The 20,410-nt window shown below is 43.1% G+C and overlaps 1 protein-coding gene across 17 annotated transcripts in view; it reads right to left on the bottom strand.

Moving 5' to 3' along the window:
- The window catches only part of itpr1b (inositol 1,4,5-trisphosphate receptor, type 1b), a 106,021-nt gene that overhangs the window by 62,056 nt on the left and 23,555 nt on the right, over nt 1-20,410 (bottom strand). For 7 of the 17 annotated variants that reach the window (XM_064306315.1, XM_064306313.1, XM_064306319.1 and 4 more), the window contains exons 8-35: nt 20,082-20,165; nt 19,715-19,861; nt 19,443-19,547; nt 18,909-18,965; nt 18,781-18,810; nt 17,577-17,731; nt 13,470-13,569; nt 13,180-13,340; nt 12,870-13,011; nt 12,610-12,768; nt 10,288-10,460; nt 9,447-9,566; nt 8,224-8,418; nt 7,581-7,832; nt 7,262-7,403; nt 7,007-7,160; nt 6,513-6,703; nt 5,989-6,121; nt 5,568-5,622; nt 4,984-5,149; nt 4,666-4,842; nt 4,496-4,573; nt 3,812-3,949; nt 3,492-3,617; nt 2,917-3,117; nt 2,388-2,639; nt 1,629-1,754; nt 1,060-1,188 (exon numbers count right to left, since the gene is read on the bottom strand). In XM_064306315.1, coding sequence (XP_064162385.1) covers nt 1,060-1,188; nt 1,629-1,754; nt 2,388-2,639; nt 2,917-3,117; nt 3,492-3,617; nt 3,812-3,949; nt 4,496-4,573; nt 4,666-4,842; nt 4,984-5,149; nt 5,568-5,622; nt 5,989-6,121; nt 6,513-6,703; nt 7,007-7,160; nt 7,262-7,403; nt 7,581-7,832; nt 8,224-8,418; nt 9,447-9,566; nt 10,288-10,460; nt 12,610-12,768; nt 12,870-13,011; nt 13,180-13,340; nt 13,470-13,569; nt 17,577-17,731; nt 18,781-18,810; nt 18,909-18,965; nt 19,443-19,547; nt 19,715-19,861; nt 20,082-20,165 — 3,948 coding nt within the window. The remainder of the gene's footprint in view (nt 1-1,059; nt 1,189-1,628; nt 1,755-2,387; nt 2,640-2,916; nt 3,118-3,491; nt 3,618-3,811; nt 3,950-4,495; nt 4,574-4,665; nt 4,843-4,983; nt 5,150-5,567; nt 5,623-5,988; nt 6,122-6,512; nt 6,704-7,006; nt 7,161-7,261; nt 7,404-7,580; nt 7,833-8,223; nt 8,419-9,446; nt 9,567-10,287; nt 10,461-12,609; nt 12,769-12,869; nt 13,012-13,179; nt 13,341-13,469; nt 13,570-17,576; nt 17,732-18,780; nt 18,811-18,908; nt 18,966-19,442; nt 19,548-19,714; nt 19,862-20,081; nt 20,166-20,410) is intronic. The other 10 variants (XM_064306312.1, XM_064306316.1, XM_064306326.1 and 7 more) reach the window with 2 other exon arrangements.

Genomic DNA, 20,410 nt, shown 5'->3' with positions numbered 1-20,410 from the left:
AAGGTGAACAGAGAAGTTGCGTGACTGAGCACAGGGGGAGAAGGAGGAAGTGGTGGAGGGAGGGGAGATTTCATGAGGTAGAGAAGGGAACTTCCGAGGAATTCTATTTCCATTAAAAAAGGGGAAAAAAGACATTGCAAGTGGTTGAACCTAAACACAAACAAAGATCTCCGGACAAGTTCTCAGTTGCTTTCATCAAGCGCAGACAGGAAAGTGACTAAGCCTTACTAGGAAAACAGTGGGCTGTGGTTGAGCCGCCATCTTGTTCTAATCAGTGGTTTACCAGTGCGATTAGGCACCCCTGCGTATCGTGGGAGTTGTGCATAGCACGGAGGGCTTTCTTGCGAAAGGGACTTGCCCAGATCTGGGAAGTGAGGAGTTTAAGACCTCATCACATGATGTGACTCGCCAAACTGTTCCTGGAAACCACTGAGTGGATTCCTCAAATCAGTGAAAGCATTTCTAAAGAACTATGGAGAAAGAGGCAACGCTCCAAGAGCTAAGATTCTGGCTAAAGGAAGACATTGTAGAAAAAACAAACTGTCCCACAGGACCCTAGCTGATACTTACAAACATGTGCCGTGCAACCTATGTAGGAGAAGCGCCGTATTATCAGTAATCAAAGTCAGAGAAGGAAAAAAAGATACTCTTCACACCTCTGTACAGGGTAACATGTTAACTCTAACAAACCACTCTTCTTGTACAATAAGGCAAACTCCCCCTCTCAAAAATAAATAACATTTCTCAGGTTTATCAAGTGCAGATAATCACAGTGCTGGTGTTTATGCTGGCAGCACTGCGCAGCCTGTGAACTCAATGTGATTGCAAACATCTGATTGCATTCTGCTGATGTACAGCATTAATGTGCTGTGAAATTAGATTCATGGTATATTATCCTCATGTAATTCCATTATCGCTGGATTTTGACAGCACATTGGCTTCGCACTTTGATTTGTTAGGTGAACTTTGTATTAACATAAACTTCTGCACTTTTTCCAGAGCAGGTCAGGGCAGACTAGACATTTCGACCATGTACTGTAACTGAGTTGCCATGGTTACCTGTAGACTGGTGCTCTGATCAGAGAATGGAGAGCTGAAGAAGGTGGTGACGATGCCCATGACCGTCTCGGTCACATAGTTTTCCAGAATGGCGTCCGCGTGCTTCCTGTCACTTGTGTTGTTACACACCTACAAGGAAGAAAGTTCAGCTCAATTAACACAGACAACGAGATGACTGGTAAAGCACTGTGTCAATCACAACACTCCACCTCCTATAGGCCAGATAAGCAGTAAAGGCTTCCCACAGTGAAGGAGGAGGCACAAGTGCTTAACCACTCACACTTCCTGTGTTCCCTCGCAAGAGGAATACAACAGCAGTTCTTTATTTTTTCCCAAAATTATACAGGGAAATTAATTGGATCAATGCCAGAACATATTTTACAGACTAAAGGCTACTTCATCCATAAACGTTTTGTAAACTGGTAAAGCATAACATTCAAATGCTCTGCTCCTGCTATCTGAAAGCACTCACAATTATACTGTAACCAAATATTACAAAAATCACTGAACAGTGTGTGACCTTTCCTTTGGTAAGTTTCAGAATATAATGCGTATAGATTTTTAATTACCCGGCAGATGTCAACCAGGAAGTTCTCAAAGAGCTTCCAAACATGGTTGCTGGTGTATATTTCCTTCATCTCCACCTCTGTGTCCACATAACAGTGATTCAGGAAGTTTATGTAGGCAATCTTCACCTGTGGGACCAGAAGGATGCATTTGTTTCCATCCACAGTTCCACATGCTCCAGGTGGTCCTTAGAAAAATGAGCTCTCTAAAACTTGAAACAGTAGGCTGAAACAGTAAAGGACCTGGGCTTGCAAGTAATATGTTCAGGTTCAAGTCCTTGGTCGGACACAGCTGTTCTACTCTTGGCTACAGAACAGTAACAAGATGTAAAAAGGGATAAAATATAATATATAGTGCAACCTATGTGGGTTACACTGAGTAAGAGATCATTTTAAAGTGGAGAAAAGTAGTTTACTTTTGGGCCAAACACAATGAATATCCAAAGGTTCACACAATCTGGAAGTGCTGGAAAGGGGTGTGTGTGTGTGTGCGTGCTTATGTGTGTGTGTCTGTGTGTGCGCGTATGTGCGTGCGTCTGGGTTGTGTGTTTTATGGGGACGCAGCAACAGTGAGAGATGAATTTCAAGCAGCTCATTAAATACACCGGCATTCAGGTCTAGCCTTTGTGTGACACTAGGAACTCTCCAGGGGTGCTGGACATCCATGATAAAAGGGCATCAGCCAGATAAACAAAATATCAGCATCATGGCAGATTTCCATTGTTGCCAAGCTGGCCTCTGGCCAGGCTGGCCCGCTCTCACCTCGGGGATGCAGTCCTCGTGAGTGGCCACACGGACGATGTCATCCAGGGGCAGCAGGGAGTTGCACTTGATCTCGGTGTAGACGTTCTTGCCCTCGGTGCAGACGGCCAGCAGCTCCACCAGGTGGATGTGGTACATGAGCGGGCTGTTCTCGTCCACGCGGTCGCGCTCCGACCGCATCATCTGCACCAGCGTCTGGAAGGAGGCGCGGTCGTTGTAGAAGACCAGCACGTCCTCACCCGAATTCACCAGCTGCGGGACGCGGAAGTTGGGAGAGATGGTAAGTCACATGGTACCGGAGCGGGATGGAAAATCATGGCAGGCGGGCAGAATAAAACTGACTTGCTGCAAATTTTGCCGAAGTGCCTGCAAGTGGTGCACAATCACTTATTACTGTACATCCGAATGAACACATAAATAGGAGTGCCAAATAAAACAAAAACATTTACACAAAGAGCCACACATGCATGCACACGTCCACAGACACAGGAAGCAGCAGGAAAGACAGGGCGATACTGTAGCACATCACCTCAGCCATGACGATGTCCTGGCACTTTTTGATGAACTTGTTCTCCGCCTTGACGATGGTCTGCAGGAACTTGAGGTACTGGACGTTGCGGCCGTGAGTCTCGATGCAGTGCACAAAATGCTGCACCACATGCTCGTTGATCTCGCTGCACAGCTGGAAGTTGTTCATGAAAATGTGCTGCATGGTGATGGCCTCCAGAATCTACAGGGAGGGAAGCAGAGCACGGCTGAGTAAAGATCAAAGCGCTAGGCTCCGGATGTTAGAGGGTCAGATCCACAGAAGGACACTGCTATAGCGACCAATCGTGCGACCAATCCCGCTCCACATATGGGACAGACGTGAATTTAAGGGATAAAATGAGAAGGAATTCTATGAAATAAGTAAATACAATAATCTTTATTTAAAAATAAATATCAGCTTTGATATTTCCCTTACAGAGGATGACTAAGTCTATTCTATAAAGGTCCTAAATGCAATACTAAAATAGCTCATGAAAGTGCAGGAAGTGAAATGTGCTGACATTCCCAGCTGAACCTGGAAAGTTTCCTAAACTCTCTCACAGAGCCTCTGCTCACCCCTGGGTTGAGGAAGAGGCTGAGGTGTTTGTGGAGCAGCGCCTGGTTCTGCTGGTTCCCTGCACAGAAGTTCTGCAGGAACTCATGGGCCAGCTTCATGATCTCCTGCATCCGGACATCCTCCCCCTACAGGACACGCACACACACACACACACACACACACACACGAGGGCACAAGCAGGATGTAAATGGGCTGTGTCAAGTTCATTGTGTGATTCAACTGGTAGACAACATTACTCCAAAGAGTTTCTGTGACATCCTGTCCCTTTGGGGAGGAGCTTTGAAGGTAAGGTAAGGATATTCTAAGAATGACTGGGCACCTTCTCGTAGGGGATCTGCAGCAGCTCCAGAATCACGGCATGGGCCCCCATGTTCCTCAGGAGCCTCTGCTGCTGCTTCCTGCTCTTCTTCCCTGAGGACCCCTCCTGGACACACAGCTTACTGAGCCTCAGCAGGATCTGAACACATCAGAGGGCAGACAGACCGTTTCCACCAGAGTCCTTAGGCATAATCAGGCCTCACCTCAGATTATGACAAATCTGACCAATATGAATTATAGGATGAGGCTTAATTCACTATATGTGAGCTAATACAATAAACAAGGCATCATATATATATATATATATATATATATAACTGGAAAATGCATTTGATGCCTTACGTTTGACTGATTAATTTGACCTACTGTAATGGAATGAAATATTGAGCTTAACTCACTAAACTAAATTGTGGCTTAACTCTTAACGAGGCTCCCTGCAGTTAGACTGAAGAAGGGCCTAAATAGTGCAAGTTCTCTTTATAATGGCGAGAGTGTATGATAAAGTTTAGGGAACTGAGATCATAACTATGAGGTTCAATTCCCCGGTGGTGCACACTGAATGTAAGCTGTGTACGTCACTCTGGATAAGAGCATAGATCTGCTCAATGTGCAAAGTGTGCATTTGTCATTGATATGAGATACTCAGGCGAAGGTACAGTGATCAAAGACAGGAGAGAAAAAGTACCTCCTTCACCACTCTGTAGTTGTAACTACTGGTGCTTTCTGGCTTCTTCTTTTCTGAGCCACCGGAACTCGAGTCTCCCTAGAAAGAAAAAAAATAACCAGAAAAGGTCTTTAGCTCCTAAAGCAGATTTTGGACTCACAGTAAATCACGATAACGTGCAGGAGCCCCACCTTTTTCTTGTGATCGGATTCACCTGCAGGCCCATCCCCCGCATCCAAGGCCTCATCTGGCCCCTGCCGCTTGTACACCCACAGCTCCGACTTCTCCACGATGGAGCGCAGCTGGTCCAGGTCTGACTTTATCTGCTTGTAGTTGTCCACATCCTGGCTGGTCACCAGGAGCTGAACCTGGAATGAGGGGGGTCACGGTTTCATCAACAATGCGAAACATTTTGGAATTAGACTGCAATTTGCACTGGAGCTGCGCCACAGGGTACGACGGTGGACCGAAAAGAAAACCAAATGGACCAGTGCTGTGCTATATAATACCTGCTTGAAGGCCAGCAGCACCTCCTGCCTCTGGCTGAAGTGCCTGAAAAGCAGATGCAGTGCCCCAGACACCAGGGGAGGGTAGTCATGCATAGTCAGGTGGAGCAGAACCCTTAGGAACGTTCTCCCTCCATGGTCATCCAAGTCCAGGGGCGTGTTCTCCTCACTGGGGAAAAATGAAGAGGTGTTCATCTTTAAGTGCATTAGTTAATCAAATTCCAAATCATTTACAAGGAAATTGAAGATTAATCACTTAAAATTTAAAGAGCCTCTTCGCCACTCACACGTAAACACCAGCTGTGATCCTAGTAGAGACACTGGAACTCTGTTCTCCAGGAGCAGTGACATTGTGTGTTTGACAGTTATATCTTTGTGTCACTTACTGTATTCAGGACATCACATTTCTTCAATCATCACAGCATCCATCACACATTTAAACATCTGCGTGCATCAATGTGTTGTTGCATTCCAACTGATATGTGCTTCAGATTATGTAACATTCAGCATTGTAATTAATACATATACACACACACGCACACACAAACACACCATCTCGCTTTATGGCTTTGCATGAAACTCTTTACCTTCCACCAAATATCCCTTCTGCTTGTTCTTCGATGTTCTCAAAATCAAGTGCTCCTAAAGGAACAGGAAACACAGCATTCTTAAAAACAGTGTCATCAGGGAACATACTAGATTTTTTGCAAGCAATCATTAAATAAACCACATACTGTAGCACAATATACAATGGCATTGTTTTGCAAGGGGTGCCCTGATTCTGACCTTGATCACGATTTCAATATGTGCATTGAGAGCCACACTAGTTACAGCTGAAAGATGGTGGGGAGGGGTGCAGTTGGGTGGGGAATGGGGTTAAATCCAACCATCAACCCTTGTATTGTAATGCTAGGCTCATTGCTTTTGGTGACAAATTAAATGCTCTTAGGTGAGCAAAGGTAAATAGGCTAGGACCTGATTTATGCCACCTAGTTCAATCTTTCTCACCAGGCATGATCTTGGGCCCATCCTGACTGCCCCCTGACGTCAGGTCCATCTGAGAGCTGCTCTCGTCAAATTCCCGCTTGAAGATGCAGAGCAGACAGGAGATCCGGTAGTCCAGCCGCACGTTAAGAATGAACTGCAAGACAGGCAGAGGGGCTTTACAGCAAGGCCTCCCAAACCACACGTGAGCCTGCTGCCTTTCTGTTCACAGACAATCCTGCAAGCAATCGATTCAAGTTGAGACCATGGGTATACAAGCAGCCAGGATGTTTTGTGAGTGGGTATTTACTAAACAACAGAAGAGATAAAATGGAACAATGGTTCATTGCCATTAGATTTTTTTGAAGTATAAATTCCCAATAGGTCAATTTTAGGTTCGAGCAACCAGGTGTTCATACACACAGCTTTTAGGAATTTTTTTACCCCAAACTCGCCAAGGCTCCAAAAAAATGAATTTCAGAAGTCCTGATTAGAAAGCTTGTGGCAAAGGTGTTGGGTAGCAGAGATGGGCGGTATAGGTCTGTTACCTGCAGTATTTCAATGATCTTCAACTTGGTGTCCATCACCAGAATGTCTTCCTTCTCTGGCTCCACCTGTGCCTTGACCACGTCTCCATCTGGCGGGTTGGTGGGGGTTGAGGGGAGGAAGCCGCCTCCCCTCAGGACTACCTGTGTCATCAGCTCACCCACTCCATGGATGGACCTCATGACATTACTTCCTGCAGACATCAGATGCAAACCGCTGAATCAAACTGCACAAATAGGTCAGCATCCTGATTGGGCCATTTGTATATTTTTCCCCACACTGAGCCAATCACACAGCTTATGCAAACTGAACTCAAACATCGTTCACAGTACTAACCAAGCGTTTCATCCTGATTGAATAATGCACAAATACTCATACATTAACTTCACCAATTACATATTATTAACGCTACTGGGCCAATCGCTACTGACTATCGTCTCATCATATCAGAATGAGACCATTCATGCATCAGAGATGTGCTTTCACACTTGCTTACCTTTGGTCTCATCTCCCTTCTCCATTTTGTTCATGGGGAAGATGGTGCTGAGATGAACACAGTCAAGAATAGCCAGCAGGATCTTAGTCAGCCTCAGCAAGTCGTTGAAGTTATAAAAGCCAAAATAAATAAGGTTTCGGGCTAAATTCACAACCTTAAAAAGTGTCAAAAGAAAAGGTAGAATTAAGGGATAATTTTGTTTTGTTACACCTCGTTAAATATGTCACAGCCAAAGCTGTTTCAAGGAGAACCAACCTCATATGTGAGTTTATTTTTCTCCTGGTCAGAAAAGGGGATGTTCTGACTGACCACGTCTCTCAAATAGTTCTCCACAAACTCCATTGTCTGGGCAAAGCGCTCCTTGATCTCGTCCCTGGTAGCTCCATTGTTGTCATAGCTGTGGCCATTAGAAAAACAGCATTGTACACCCTCTTTGTTCCCACTTTAATGAAGAGCCAAAGGTGTGTGAAAACACAGACACTGAGACTGTTTACATGAGCATTACATCATCTTCAGACTACTGCAAGGGCGACAGAAAGAATTCTATCATTTGATTAAAATCCCAATGACTCACTCATCGATGGCAATTTTGGAGGGGATCTCGGACCAGAGCCGGGCGTATTTGACGGGTGTAACCTGCTCCTGGGGGTCGCGGTCCACATGCATGTGCAGCATCATGCGACAGAATGAGGCACGCAGGTCATAGGGCAGGTCTTCATCGGACATGCAGCGCAGAATCAGGTCCACGTCCAGCTGGCCAGAGATCTTGTTGATGGCCAGGTACTGCCGGTCCAGGCACATGCGAGCAAACAGGTTCAGCTGGTACCTGATTGGACCACGTATGGAAAACAGATTTCATCTCTATAATTATTAGCATAATCTTTTCTCAGATCATACTAATAAATATAGGGGGGCACACACACCACATACACAGTAAGGTCAAGTCATGCAATAACATCAGTATTCCAGGCACAAAGTCGAGTATGCTCAAAAATATGAAAGTAAGGGTCAGGTAGGTAATGCAATAACTAAAAATACTAAAAATTAAGCAGAGTAGCTACTGTACATACCCAAATCAACCATACTCCCAAAGCTCTGAACTATAATAAATACACACCCAACAGAGTAAGCAAGAGTAGCTATATACTCAAGCTTAATCAGGATGAATGCACAAAACTACTCTACGTGGTACCATAACAAAAGCTCCTGCCATTAACCTGTAGTAGCTGACCACCTCCTGGTCCTCTTTCTGGCCCTCCTTGGCATCCTGGGCCAGCTCTCGCACGCTCTTGCTGCGGATCTCCTTGCTGTTGTCCTTCCAGAAGAGCCATACCTCCTCTTCATCCTCCTGAGACTCCACAGGGCTCTCTCCATTCACAACCGCCTCAATCTCAAACCGCGACAACACGAGCCTAACATCACAGAGGAGGCGCATGGAACACGTCACACAAGTAAAAGCATCTATCAGCCTTGCTTCTTCATCACTCTCAGTGACCTACTGAATTGATGAAGACCACTCAAGGCTTTAATTTAATGAATGATATTATGTATTTCACTTTGAAACATTTCCTTCACATCAGCAGAGTTGTGTTTAACAGAGCTTGTGTTTGTGTTGTTTTAGCCATTATTTATGTGAGACTTTTTATTTATGAGGTCTGCAGAGCAGGTAATCTCTAAACCATGACAAACATCCAACCGTGTCAAGTTGCTATTTTAAAAAGACTTGATTGCTATTGCGACAGCATTATGTTTATATCCGATTACACTGTTCTTTTATAAATCGCTTGCGTCATAACAGGAAAAGCATGATTTGTTTTATGATAGCGCTCATGTTAAACACTGATATGCAGATTAAGAGTGAAATCTTGAATAGATTTATTTTGAGCTTAGCTGAGCTCAGCTCAATCATGAATATGAGCTAAGCTCAAATGGATATTCATATGTTCTCCAATTAGTTTTTATGGAAATGTACTCGTAATGAAGCAAAACATTTTTTTTACAGTTTTTTCATTTAAACATCTTAAAAGTTGCATAAAGCATTTCTTCTTCATGGAACGTGTTACAAATTATAGCACCTTCTATTTTAACACATTTATTCAATCTGAGTGGTATTTTTTTCTGATAATATGACTTAAAATGAAGGTGTTTGAACAACATGCTTTTAAGAGCATGCAATTACTTTTGTTAATTGTAGTGCTTGGGGTAAACAGCTAATTAGAGGCAGTTTTGTTTAGTTGAATTGAGAGAAACAACCTGTAGTATGACAACTTCAGCGGCAAAAATCGCAGTGTTAATGGATAATACAAAAATTCTCATCCAGTAAGACCACAGACAGCACCCCACCTTCCTCTCTGCCTGGATTACCCAAGATCCCTCAGAGGATGACTCACTACAGCACCCAGAATCCCATAAGGCTGCGGCGGCAGATGGGAGCTCTCACTTGGTCTCAATGAGGATGTCACTGTTGGCTGGGTCCAGAACCGCATTGCAAATGAGCTCCTGGGTTACAGGAATGGACTTGTTCATGGACACGCACAGGTCCGACAGGTAGTCCAAGAACCTGTGGGGAAGGCATGAAAGAACAGGACACGTCCCATGAGCCATACATGGGAATATGGGTCAAACGTAGCCGTGTCTGGCTCCCTCAGTAAAAGAATGAGCATAGACTAGGCTAGAAGCACGTCTGAGCTTTGGCCTTGCCTGTGGCACCGACTAAAAATATACGACCGGTGACTAATGTGTGCTTTTAGTAATAGAGCCAAGTACGGCAGTCCTTGGGGGACAGCTGCTTTAAACCTCTTTACCTAATGCAATGATAAACATTCTGCATTCAGACTAGCCTGCATTCTGACTAGCAAGGTTAGAAACGCCTGTGTTCAGGCAGCATTTGGTCAAGCTGCTTGACCATGCAGCATTGCGCCTTTGAAAAACACGTTATTTGTCTGGTCTGGTGGCTCACTGCCCCCAAATTCCAGCCTGCCAGACTGGAGGCGTTCCTTCACTCCCCAGCCCAAAATCCACCACGTTGCTCAGGTTAGCGACAGTGCCAGACATGACCCCTGCTTCCTGAGTGCCAGTGGTCACAACAACCATGATTTTCTATTGCCATGCTCTTCAGACAAGCGCACCTCTCATGTCTGTAGGTGTACAGGCATACGTCTGTGCAGTTATACATTCCACAGTAGATCAGACCGAAGCAGATTACTGCACGCATAAGAGCTGAAGTGTTCTAATAATATTTTTTTCGCCGGGAGCAGTTAAATGACTTCGCTGCATCTCACCTCGGCTCCCGGTTCTTCCTCACGAGGCTGACGAAGGTGTCGATCTCGGCGGCCGTGATGTGCTTTTCCAGGAGCTTGCGGTTGTTGTGCAGCAGGGCAGTGATGGTGTCCTCGGCCAGCACATCATACCCAATCTGTTTCTGCATGAAGCGGAACTGCTTGGCGATGTACTCCTGAAGAAGTCAGAGGGCAAGGGTCAAATCTGCAAGGTCACCCATGGGTCTGGCCTTCTGTTTTAAAAGGGGAACTCCATCCAGGGTTTTTCTTTTATTTGTAGAACAGCAGGTGTCCTCCTGATTAAAATGAGCTCTCCGAAGAATCTCTATCGGTAGTGCAGCGATATAGCCCCAAATTACAAATTACTGTACATGCTCTAGGTACCTGTTTTACTACGGACTACAACAGAGTGGCCACTTAGTCTATGGACGAGCGCCAGACAACACCAGTTACAGGTTTCCACATCAAAATATAAATGGAAGAGCTGGGCGTTACTAGTTGGTCTGGAATTGGAAGCCGTTGGTCCACTTGTTCGCATGTTAGCCACAAAAGAAAGAAAAATCAAGGTTTATGGTGTTCAGTTTACTTTTATGCTTAAGTTTGACTGAAAAAAAGCTGCTTTGCTGCAGTGTGGCAAATAGGAAGGGTTTAATGTTGGCAAAGGAAGGGATTCATTTTTACTGGCTACCACAAAATGATGGTGAGAGAAAACAATGGCTGGCTGCAATTGGGAACACTAAATATTCTCCAGATACACCTGAGGCACAGCTAAAGAATGTGCAAGAAATTAGCAGGCACTTTTGCTCAGATGATTTTGAGGAGAACATTTGGGCAAGACTATTGAATAGACCGAGTGACCGTCTGTCAACCCCTCCTTCTCCTAGTATGGGAGGTCGGATGGGTATCTCCATACCAAATTACGCGCCCATTTCAGTTTTTCAAAAAAGAGAAATAGTAGGGGTATACGCCTTTGACATATACCTCAACCAAATTTGCTGCCGATATTTCTGTGCAGAGATTGCTTTGGCAAGCTACAAAAACAGACTTTACGCCTTAATCTTCTGAATGAGGTTAAAGTCATTTTGCAGTGGAATTCCCCTGTAAGTCATAAGCACGTAATCTTTAGGATTCTGAAGAAAACCGCAATATGCCCAATAACGCAAAATTATGTTAAACGTAAATGAGCATGAGGAAGCATTCTATTCATCTTCAGCCATAACCAATATATTAGCGCACGAGCATTTCATTATTAACTGTAATTAAGTTACCAAACCTTGTCCTAATAGGATTTTGCTAATAAAGTCAGATCAGAAAACTACAAGGCACTGCTGTTCCACATGGTAACAGTCCCAGCGTATGGTTACATTCACCTTGACACAACGTGACACTGATCTAAACGAAAGCTGTAAAACAAACAAACCAGCACACAAACAAAAAACTCCCTGGTAGGGGAGATCGGGGCTGCTTAGCACAGGGGTTGGCTGGAACACAGCTATTTTCCGGTCCTTTGTAGATCACAGGCACAAAAATATAACATCAAAATGTTTTCTTGAACTGCAGTCACGTATCATGTTAAAAAAAAAAAAAGTACTCTTTTACTCACTTTTTTGTGAAGCAAACATTTCAGGATTGTTGTATCAAAAGTTAAAAAAAATGGCCTTCACACTAAACGAATTATACATACAGTATATTAAACACACCAACACCACAGCTGGCTGGCACAATCCAAAAAATAACTGTGCCAACCAACCACAGTTATTTTTATATTATATGCATTTCCATTGTATATTTCATTTATTTATATTTACATGAATTCCATTGAACATTCATGTTTTTTGGTTCTTGTGTCTTTGGTTCGAACGTAGTTTCTTTTGGTAGCTTCATTCTTTGTACCTATAACATTTTAACACTGTGACAACCAACCCCCGTATTAGGGCATGAACTTAATCATTAGTCACTTAATTTTAGAAAACATTTGTGGGCATTAATACATATTTATTTAAGCGGAGACCTTAACTGTTCATTTGCTGCTGGTTAGAATATTCTAATATGAATCATGCCACAGAAACATGGCAAAGAGTAAAAAGTGTGCCAAACAACCCCAGTCTCCCCTATTCCACAAGACAAAGGCAAAAAGAAAATTCACTTTTAAGGATGCTTTGATTATGCTCCCATATTTTGTAAATTACAGATTTTAAAATAATCCATGCCTGGTTTACAGAATAGGATTATTATGACAATTCAGGCCATTTTAGCAGGCATTGTTCCAAAGAAGTTAGGACACCCAAACTTGTAGTTCTCATGCCCCACATTCTGATGCCCCACCTGGTTCTTCCTATAGTCTTGCTGGGAGTGTCGCAGGACCCGGTAGCACAGGCGGCAGATATGCCTAAAGGGGGCGTGGCGTTGGTCACCAAGCTCCTCCAATCGCAACATGGGGCCATCGCCACTGTCTGTGAAGGGCGCCTGCAGCAGCTTGAAAATCTGTTGGCATGAGGTCAAGAGCAGAGAGAATGTGTAAGCGTTAGGAGTTGCATGCCAAGCATGTGCAGGGTTCAGGTATGCCAAGGCAATGGGGGACTCACTTGTTTTAGGATGTTCTGCTCCCTCATCAGCTTCTGCCTCTCCCGGTTGGGCTTGTTAACCATGATCTCAAGGACATCCTGCCCGCTGTTGGGAATGTCCACCACAAAGAAGACCAGATCCTCCAGAAGCTTGGTGACAAACCTAAGAACAGAGAGGTGCAGACAACCGAAGATTCAACCAAGGGTCAAATAAGTAAACACGCAAATACACCAGAATTCAGAATCATAACTGGTTCATCACTCCATCCAGATGAATTTGGCCCCATAAAACTAAAACACAATGCTGGACACAGCAGCACAGGGCTCACACCTCCGCTCATTCTGAGTTATGGTGCCCTTCTCCAGTTTGCTTGCAATGGATTGCAATACTTTGCTGGCGTCGTTGGCAAAGTCCAAGTCTCTCACTTCCGCAGGCGGGACTGGCACGATGGCAAAGGCCTCTTTATCTTCCTTGACTGCAGATGTGCCAATCTTTAATAAAGCAAAACAACAATGAAGCTAGAACATCATAGAACAACACTCAAATCACCTGAAAGATTGGATAAATGTGGCGGGGGGAAAGAGGTGGGAGTACGGAGTGAGATGAGGCCCTTAACTCACCCGTAACATCACAGGCTTCTCCTCCTCTTTGTCTATGGGATTGTTGGTGCTGTGGACCCATGTGTTCGTGCACAAGTGTCTGAGCCTCACATAGGAGCTCCTGAGTCAGAAAAACATGCAACACTTCAAAGGACTGTCTCCGAATATGCATTTCGGATCAGGGTGTATCTGATCAAAAGAACTTTGGTGCATCCCCATTCTATTGTAAATGGACTGCATTCTTTTGTCCATGGATCTGGCTTGCGGAGACAAGGAAACTAGGGCTCATCAGCTGGATGCCAAAGACAGTGAACATTCAAAAAATTTTAATTTGTGGAAAAAAAAGAGGATCAGTCAATGAAAGGCCAGTCTTCAACAGATCTGGCATGGACATTCCATCAAACACTTTGGCTAATGTGAACAGATAAAGAGCATTACTTGATGGGATTAAAGTGTGATCATGTGGGCTCCTTGTCAAGGTTTAACCCTGGTTGATGACAGTAACAGTGTTTTAGAGAGAGTGTCCTTTCAGGCCTGCCTTAAAAGGAGATGCTTTCCCCAGCACCTCCCACAGTTTAGCAATAATCCACGGCCTTTACTGCCAGGACCATTGAAATTTTATTTGAAAAGGACTTATGTCACAGTCCAATGTGGGAAACGCACATTAAAGTGAAGCCAACAGATGATAATAAACAGTATAACACATGATCCATCTGATGGAAAAGGTTCTGCTGAACACAATAAGCTTCATTCATGAAACATGGGTATGATCAGATTTGATTGTTAGTTGTGCTCACAAACATTTCCACAACCAATTTTGGCATTCATAAGTTTATCTGAATTTTAGTAAGATCATAAAAAGGTATACTCCTCCACACTGTATCTAGCACAAACTCTTATTAAATAACACAAACATTTCAGAATCTATCCTTCCTTGGTGTCATTGTTTCAAAAACACTTGCATTATTTCATAATAGTTTGTGCAAGATACAGTGTGCAAGACCATAACATTTTATGTATTTACTATTTTCTCCAAGCACCTGTGTTTTTTTTTTTGCTTGTTTTTTGTAATTATTTTTTACATTTGCCAGGTGTGCAAACCTCATCTTCTTTTCAATCAATTACTTTAGATGTCTTTGGTAAGAAACACGCAAAAAGGCATTCGCAGAAGATCGTCAATGCAATTATTATTGCACACACACACAAACCGACAGCATCAATCAAGGGAACACATGTTCTGCTTCTGAGAAATATTCATGAAAAAAGACACCACAACTTAATGGATGTTTTGCTAGATCAGTCAAGAAGTCATCTGTTCGTCTTGTTTATTTTCTTTGAGCCTCCCAAATTTATTTTCCAAGGGAAAAAAAGGAGTGATGGAGAACTTAAAACAAGCTGACAAGACTGTTTGCTTCACCTGCAAATGTAAACAAAATGACTTCTTGTCACTTCCTCCACCTCACACCACCCTGCCCCTTGTGTGTATAGCTCCCTGCATGAGCAGCAGTCACAGGACACTGGCTGTATTCTCCGACTGCATGGGACTCTGTTGCGAAATCGACCGTTAGCCTAACAGGCTTACCTTTGTGTGCTCCTCAGCCTGCCCACAGTTAAAGCCCAGCCAATGAGGCCCAGGGGTTATTTCAGGTTAGATGGTCGAGTGCCAAATAAAACAAGCAGATGCACGACAACATCACGCGATGCCTTTTCTCGACGCCCATGGGAGGTGCTCACCTTATCTGATCTCCTGCTTGCGCACAAGCGGTTGAGCGGAGTTATGTGTGCTATTCAAAGACACACCCCCTCTCACGTGAGGCCGTCATTCTTACTGACACACGGAGGGGAAAAAAATAATAAAAACTTGTGTGCCAGCAATGCTTGAGGCTGAGTCAAATACTTATTGTGCACTGCCTTCCCTTCAGTTCACAGGTTACATTAAATCACACTAAAACACATACTAAGAAACCTGCCTCTTTCAATCTGAATCACAAAAGACACTCCTGTGAATAATGCCCCTAAATGTGTCCAAAAATGTACCTAACTAAAATTACCTTTTTGAGAACATGCATACAGTTGGATTATTATTATTATTATCACTACTATTATTATAAAGAGGAAATACAGGTGTCTAATTCTTCACATAGAAAATGTATGGGGATTATCTTAGGTCTTAGTAGCAACCCTTTGAATGTGCACAGGCCATTATGGAAAATGTGTGTGTGTGTGTGTGTGTGTGTGTGTGTGTACGCGCGTGCGTGTGTGTGTGTGTGTATGTGTGTGGGCGTGCGTGAGTGTGTGCGCGCGCGTGCGCGTGTGTGTGTGTGTGGGCGCACACATGAGTATGTGCACGTGTGCTTAGGTTGCAGGTTCTTATGCAACATCTGGAAATCGTTGGAATCTAATGATTTCTTGTGCGTCAGACGCTGTGACCTGTGGTCACTATGTTTTACTGGTGTAAACAGACAAGGGACTTTCCTGACACAAATTTACTTGGCAGTATGAGTGGTTCATTTGGAGCCACAGAACACCACCCTCCCCCACTTCCCCATTCTCCAACCACACCCAGTTAAGTGGAAAAATGCTTGCCTCACAAGCGTTGGCCCAACACATGAAACACCACAAAGCCAAAACACAGGACTAAGCTCTGATGGCACAGACAATTTTAAATTAAACAAAAGTAGCTGAGTAGCTAATGTTGGCCTCCTCCCATTACAGATATACAAATACAATATTACAACAGTCAAAACACCACACTTCCAGTTAAATGAAGGCTGGCTCTAGCAAATGCAGTAATGTCTGCTGGCCATCAGATGGGTTATAGAGTCCTAATTTACTATTTTGCAAAGATCAAGTTCTTGCAATACAAGCAGCATAATGTCTAAGCCCCATAAACCCCATTTCTGTTTCTGGCAGCCTGTACTAGCATCACCTTTTAGAGATTATTTGGCAAAGCAAAAGACAATTCGGCACAGACAAGTGCTGAATGTTTTCCATAAAAGCATAGCTGCTGAGGAAGAAACATGCTCTGCTTGAAGAGCTTGGAATGTTCGGGTAATTCTGCACGAACTGAGAAATAGTTTTCAACCACACAAGAGGATTCTGGTCTATTGGCAGTGGCCATTGCTTTCCATACATCATCAGCTCCTGCGGCATAACATTACTCTGCTTCGGTATCTTCTAAAAAATTCTAAACCTGATTGGCTATGCACCAGCAAAAGAAAAGATCATTTAGAAGAAAGAGATATTGTCTTGAAACACATTGTAGATTTCCAGAGCACATATATGATAAAGAAAATGGTATATTCAAACTTTCATTTTAACTATTAAAAAATGTATTTCCTCTTAAAGGAATATTCAAGTTTCAAATTAATATAACTCAAATATGATAGCCCAAGCTGGGTTTTTTGCTTAACCATGGATAAACCACATATGTGTAGCAGCCTTTGTTTTGCATTTACTTGTTGTCCCTCATTTATAGAGGAGGTTCCTGGGTTATGATTACAGTCTGATGCTGGCAACTATTTTGAGAACAACGGCACAAGGCTCTTGGCAATGAAGACAGTAGGGCAGCTGAGTGACCTAAGCACCCTGAAAAGAACAGGTCTGCTGTAAACATGTCACAGCCAACCGTGAACAATATAGTACCGTCTGCTTTTCACAACAAGGGCACGGGGATGGCCATTTCCATTCAGGGCCCTACCCTCCAATGAACTACCTCTGTATACTGCCAAGAGGGGTAAACCCATCGTACCATCCGGATCAACAACGGTTTAGGGTTTCAGGGAATTCTGCCAATAAATGTGACCGTGACCGCAACTGACTCACAGTTTCAAAAGGACAAGTGATGATGCATTGGCCAAAACTAACCTTGTGTTTCCCGTAGCAACCTCGGACAAGTGATTACAACTAAGTAGCCTATGAGTGCATTTATGTATTTATAGTTACTTTCCAAAGAGTGAGGACTGTAGTCTCAGAGTAATTGCCAAATCTGATATCATACCATATTCCCATCGAAGCATCCAGTCACATCCAACACTGTTCTTGCGATACACGGCATTATTAAGTGTCACGTTGTCATATTAAATGTGCAGAGTTGGTGGGGGTGGGCAGGGTGGTACTGGTCTGTACCTGGGCACCAGGGAGTCCCCCACTCTCAGAGTGGTAGGGTCCAACTCGAAGATGGAAGAGATGTCGTTGCCATCAGGAACAGATATCAGAGTGCACATGGCCTTTTCCTGGGGGGTACGTAGACGGGCACGTAGGGCTTCATGTTCAGAGTCCAGCTGTTTAGGGGGGGGAAACAGTTTGGGGCCTTTCAGTACATGAAAGACTGAAAAACGCACAATATCTTAGCAACTCCTGCAACATCAACTTTCGCAACCATAGTGACCAGCTCGAGTGAGACTGAAGGGCATGAGATGAAGGAAACTCCATTCATGAGGGGGTTTAGTGATGGGACCATGAAGATGATATGGATCTTAAAATGATCTGTGCCCTGAGCAATGACAAACAGAGCTGCAGTCACTTTTTAAGTAGTAAACAACATGACATGACTCCACTAAAGTATTAATATACAGTACATATGAACTATTAGTCTGTGAGAAGATGGGGAATAAATAGGTTTACATTTTATGTATGTAGCTGTTGTCCTGCTTATGTCCACTACCTGCATATTATTCATGTTTAAACGCCATTTACTGGGTTTAGTCAACAATTAATTATAATTTATAGTATTGTATTTTACATTTATTTGACAGAGATTCTCTAAATCAGAGACTTAAAAAAAAAACCCTAACTGCAAGATATATATAATACAAGTACTGTAAGTACATCAATATACATAAAGAAAAGCTCATAACCCCACCACAATTACAGGACTCGTGGCCTGGATTAACTGGATGGAGTTCTGTGACTTGCAGAGATCTATTCTACCACAGGCCATACATGTATATATTGTCGTTATTAAATAATATAATAATTCATAATTTACAGTCATCTATACTCACCTACACTATTCATATTCACCAGTTATTTAAAAAAAAAAAAACAGAACTACGTCGGGAGGCCTCAGTGTTTTTCCTATTTAAAAAAATATAAGTTGGCATGCATACTATTTATAGCGACATACTGCCATCTATGGATGGGAGCACGTACAGCATGCTGTACAGACCACACTGATGATATTAATAAGTGTTTAAATCATGACACCTAGTGGTGCATTAGTCCACCTGTTAAAATGACAGTTTGAAAATTTAATTTCTACCTCTAGGTTTCAAACTGAATTTGTTTCATGCAATGACATGCACAGACAAATGCATATATTAGTTTTTACCTGGAAATTAAAGGGGATAAAATCCACCACCTGGAAAGAGAATGGGACCCAGCATGGGATTTAGAAGGATAAGGCCTCTGTATGGATTAAACACATAAGCCATTCATAAAGCCTACTCATTTACTTACACATTCATTCAGTAAAGAGCGGGACTCCTGGCACTCTTCCTCATAATCTGGGTTCACCTGAAAAAATACACACGTGTACGACACTAAGACACTATCTTCCCCCAAATAAAACGCAGAACAAGTGTAAGCTCTTACAATTAATAAAACAGGGCAATAGTCATTTTCTAACAAAAATGTTTCTACATGCCCTGCCTGCCAGGTAGTTCAAATTACAGCGACCTAAAAAAAATGCATATATAACCAGAAAAGGAAAAGCAAGTGTTCCACTTTACAAGGAAACGGAATGAGCAAACAAGAAAGTATAGAAACAATATAATAATGCAATGTGGATGCGTTAGTAAAATGCATATCGATCAATTAAACATTAAAGTTAAATATGTATATTTATACAATAATGCACAAAGAAAAACGAATGAACATTATAAATGACAAAGGGCAATCTGTTAATTTTGCAGGTCCCTTGTATTCTGATACAACAAACCGACTGAGGTGACCAGACAAGAGGAAGTGGTGTGTATAAAATGCACAACACACCTGACTCACCTCTGCAGCCAGATAGTGTCCAGTGGCCAGGTGTTTGAATCTAAACAGGCTGTTCCAGTAGCCAGCCCCGCCCCGGCAGGGGTCATGTTGTACCACCTGATAAAAGAAAGAAATTATAATACTGAAATTTTTTAAATGACGGGTTGGACCCCAGGTGCACAACACAAAAAGGGGATCAAATTCTAGTACACCTAATACTTTAATAACTACCTCCAGACATTTCCTGTAAATAGAAACCTTTCTTCCTGTCAAGGTGTGCTCACCTCCACTTCCCATAAGGCCTTGCTGCTGGTGGCAGAAGTGGCAGACTGGCGGCCGGTGGTCCTAAGGAAGACATACTGCTTTTTTCGGTGGTCATCACAGGTCAGAAATTTCTCCTGTTCTGCATGAAACAGCCGTACTACGTCACCCTGAGGACAGGAGTAGAGAAAACCTTGCCATTAGACCACAATCACTGCTTCACAAGAGTCAAACAATCAACAGCTACCCGTAACAGCATGTTTCACTCTGCAGTAAATGACTGCAAGATAAGCAAGGGCGCTAAAACAAAACACTATCTCCTCGATTACAGAATGTTTGTCTTCAGTGATGTACAGTACGAATCCAGGAATACAGTGACGTAATGCTTACCCCTTTCAGTATGACTTCCTTGTTGTCACTCCATTTCATAAACAGAACAATTTTCCAACTAGTGTTACAGTTCACAGAGTTCACCTGAGGGGAAAATGAATGAATGGAAACAGAGTTTAAGTATTTGTAATATGCGACTACATTAATTTTTAAGGACAAGCACTGTTATCTTCACCTTACTAGACATAAGGATCACAGATCAAATTACCTCTGCAGGTTTCAGATCTGTGGATTGCACAGTGGGCATGTAGAATGTGCATGGAATTGTGACTTGCTTGTACAAATTGTGCTGCGGCATTCATCAAAACTTTTACTTAAACATGAAAACT

This window comes from Anguilla rostrata, chromosome 13 (assembly GCF_018555375.3).
Source record: "Anguilla rostrata isolate EN2019 chromosome 13, ASM1855537v3, whole genome shotgun sequence".
In the NCBI taxonomy this organism is placed as follows: domain Eukaryota; kingdom Metazoa; phylum Chordata; class Actinopteri; order Anguilliformes; family Anguillidae; genus Anguilla; species Anguilla rostrata.
This window is presented reverse-complemented; position numbering and strand designations above follow the sequence as displayed.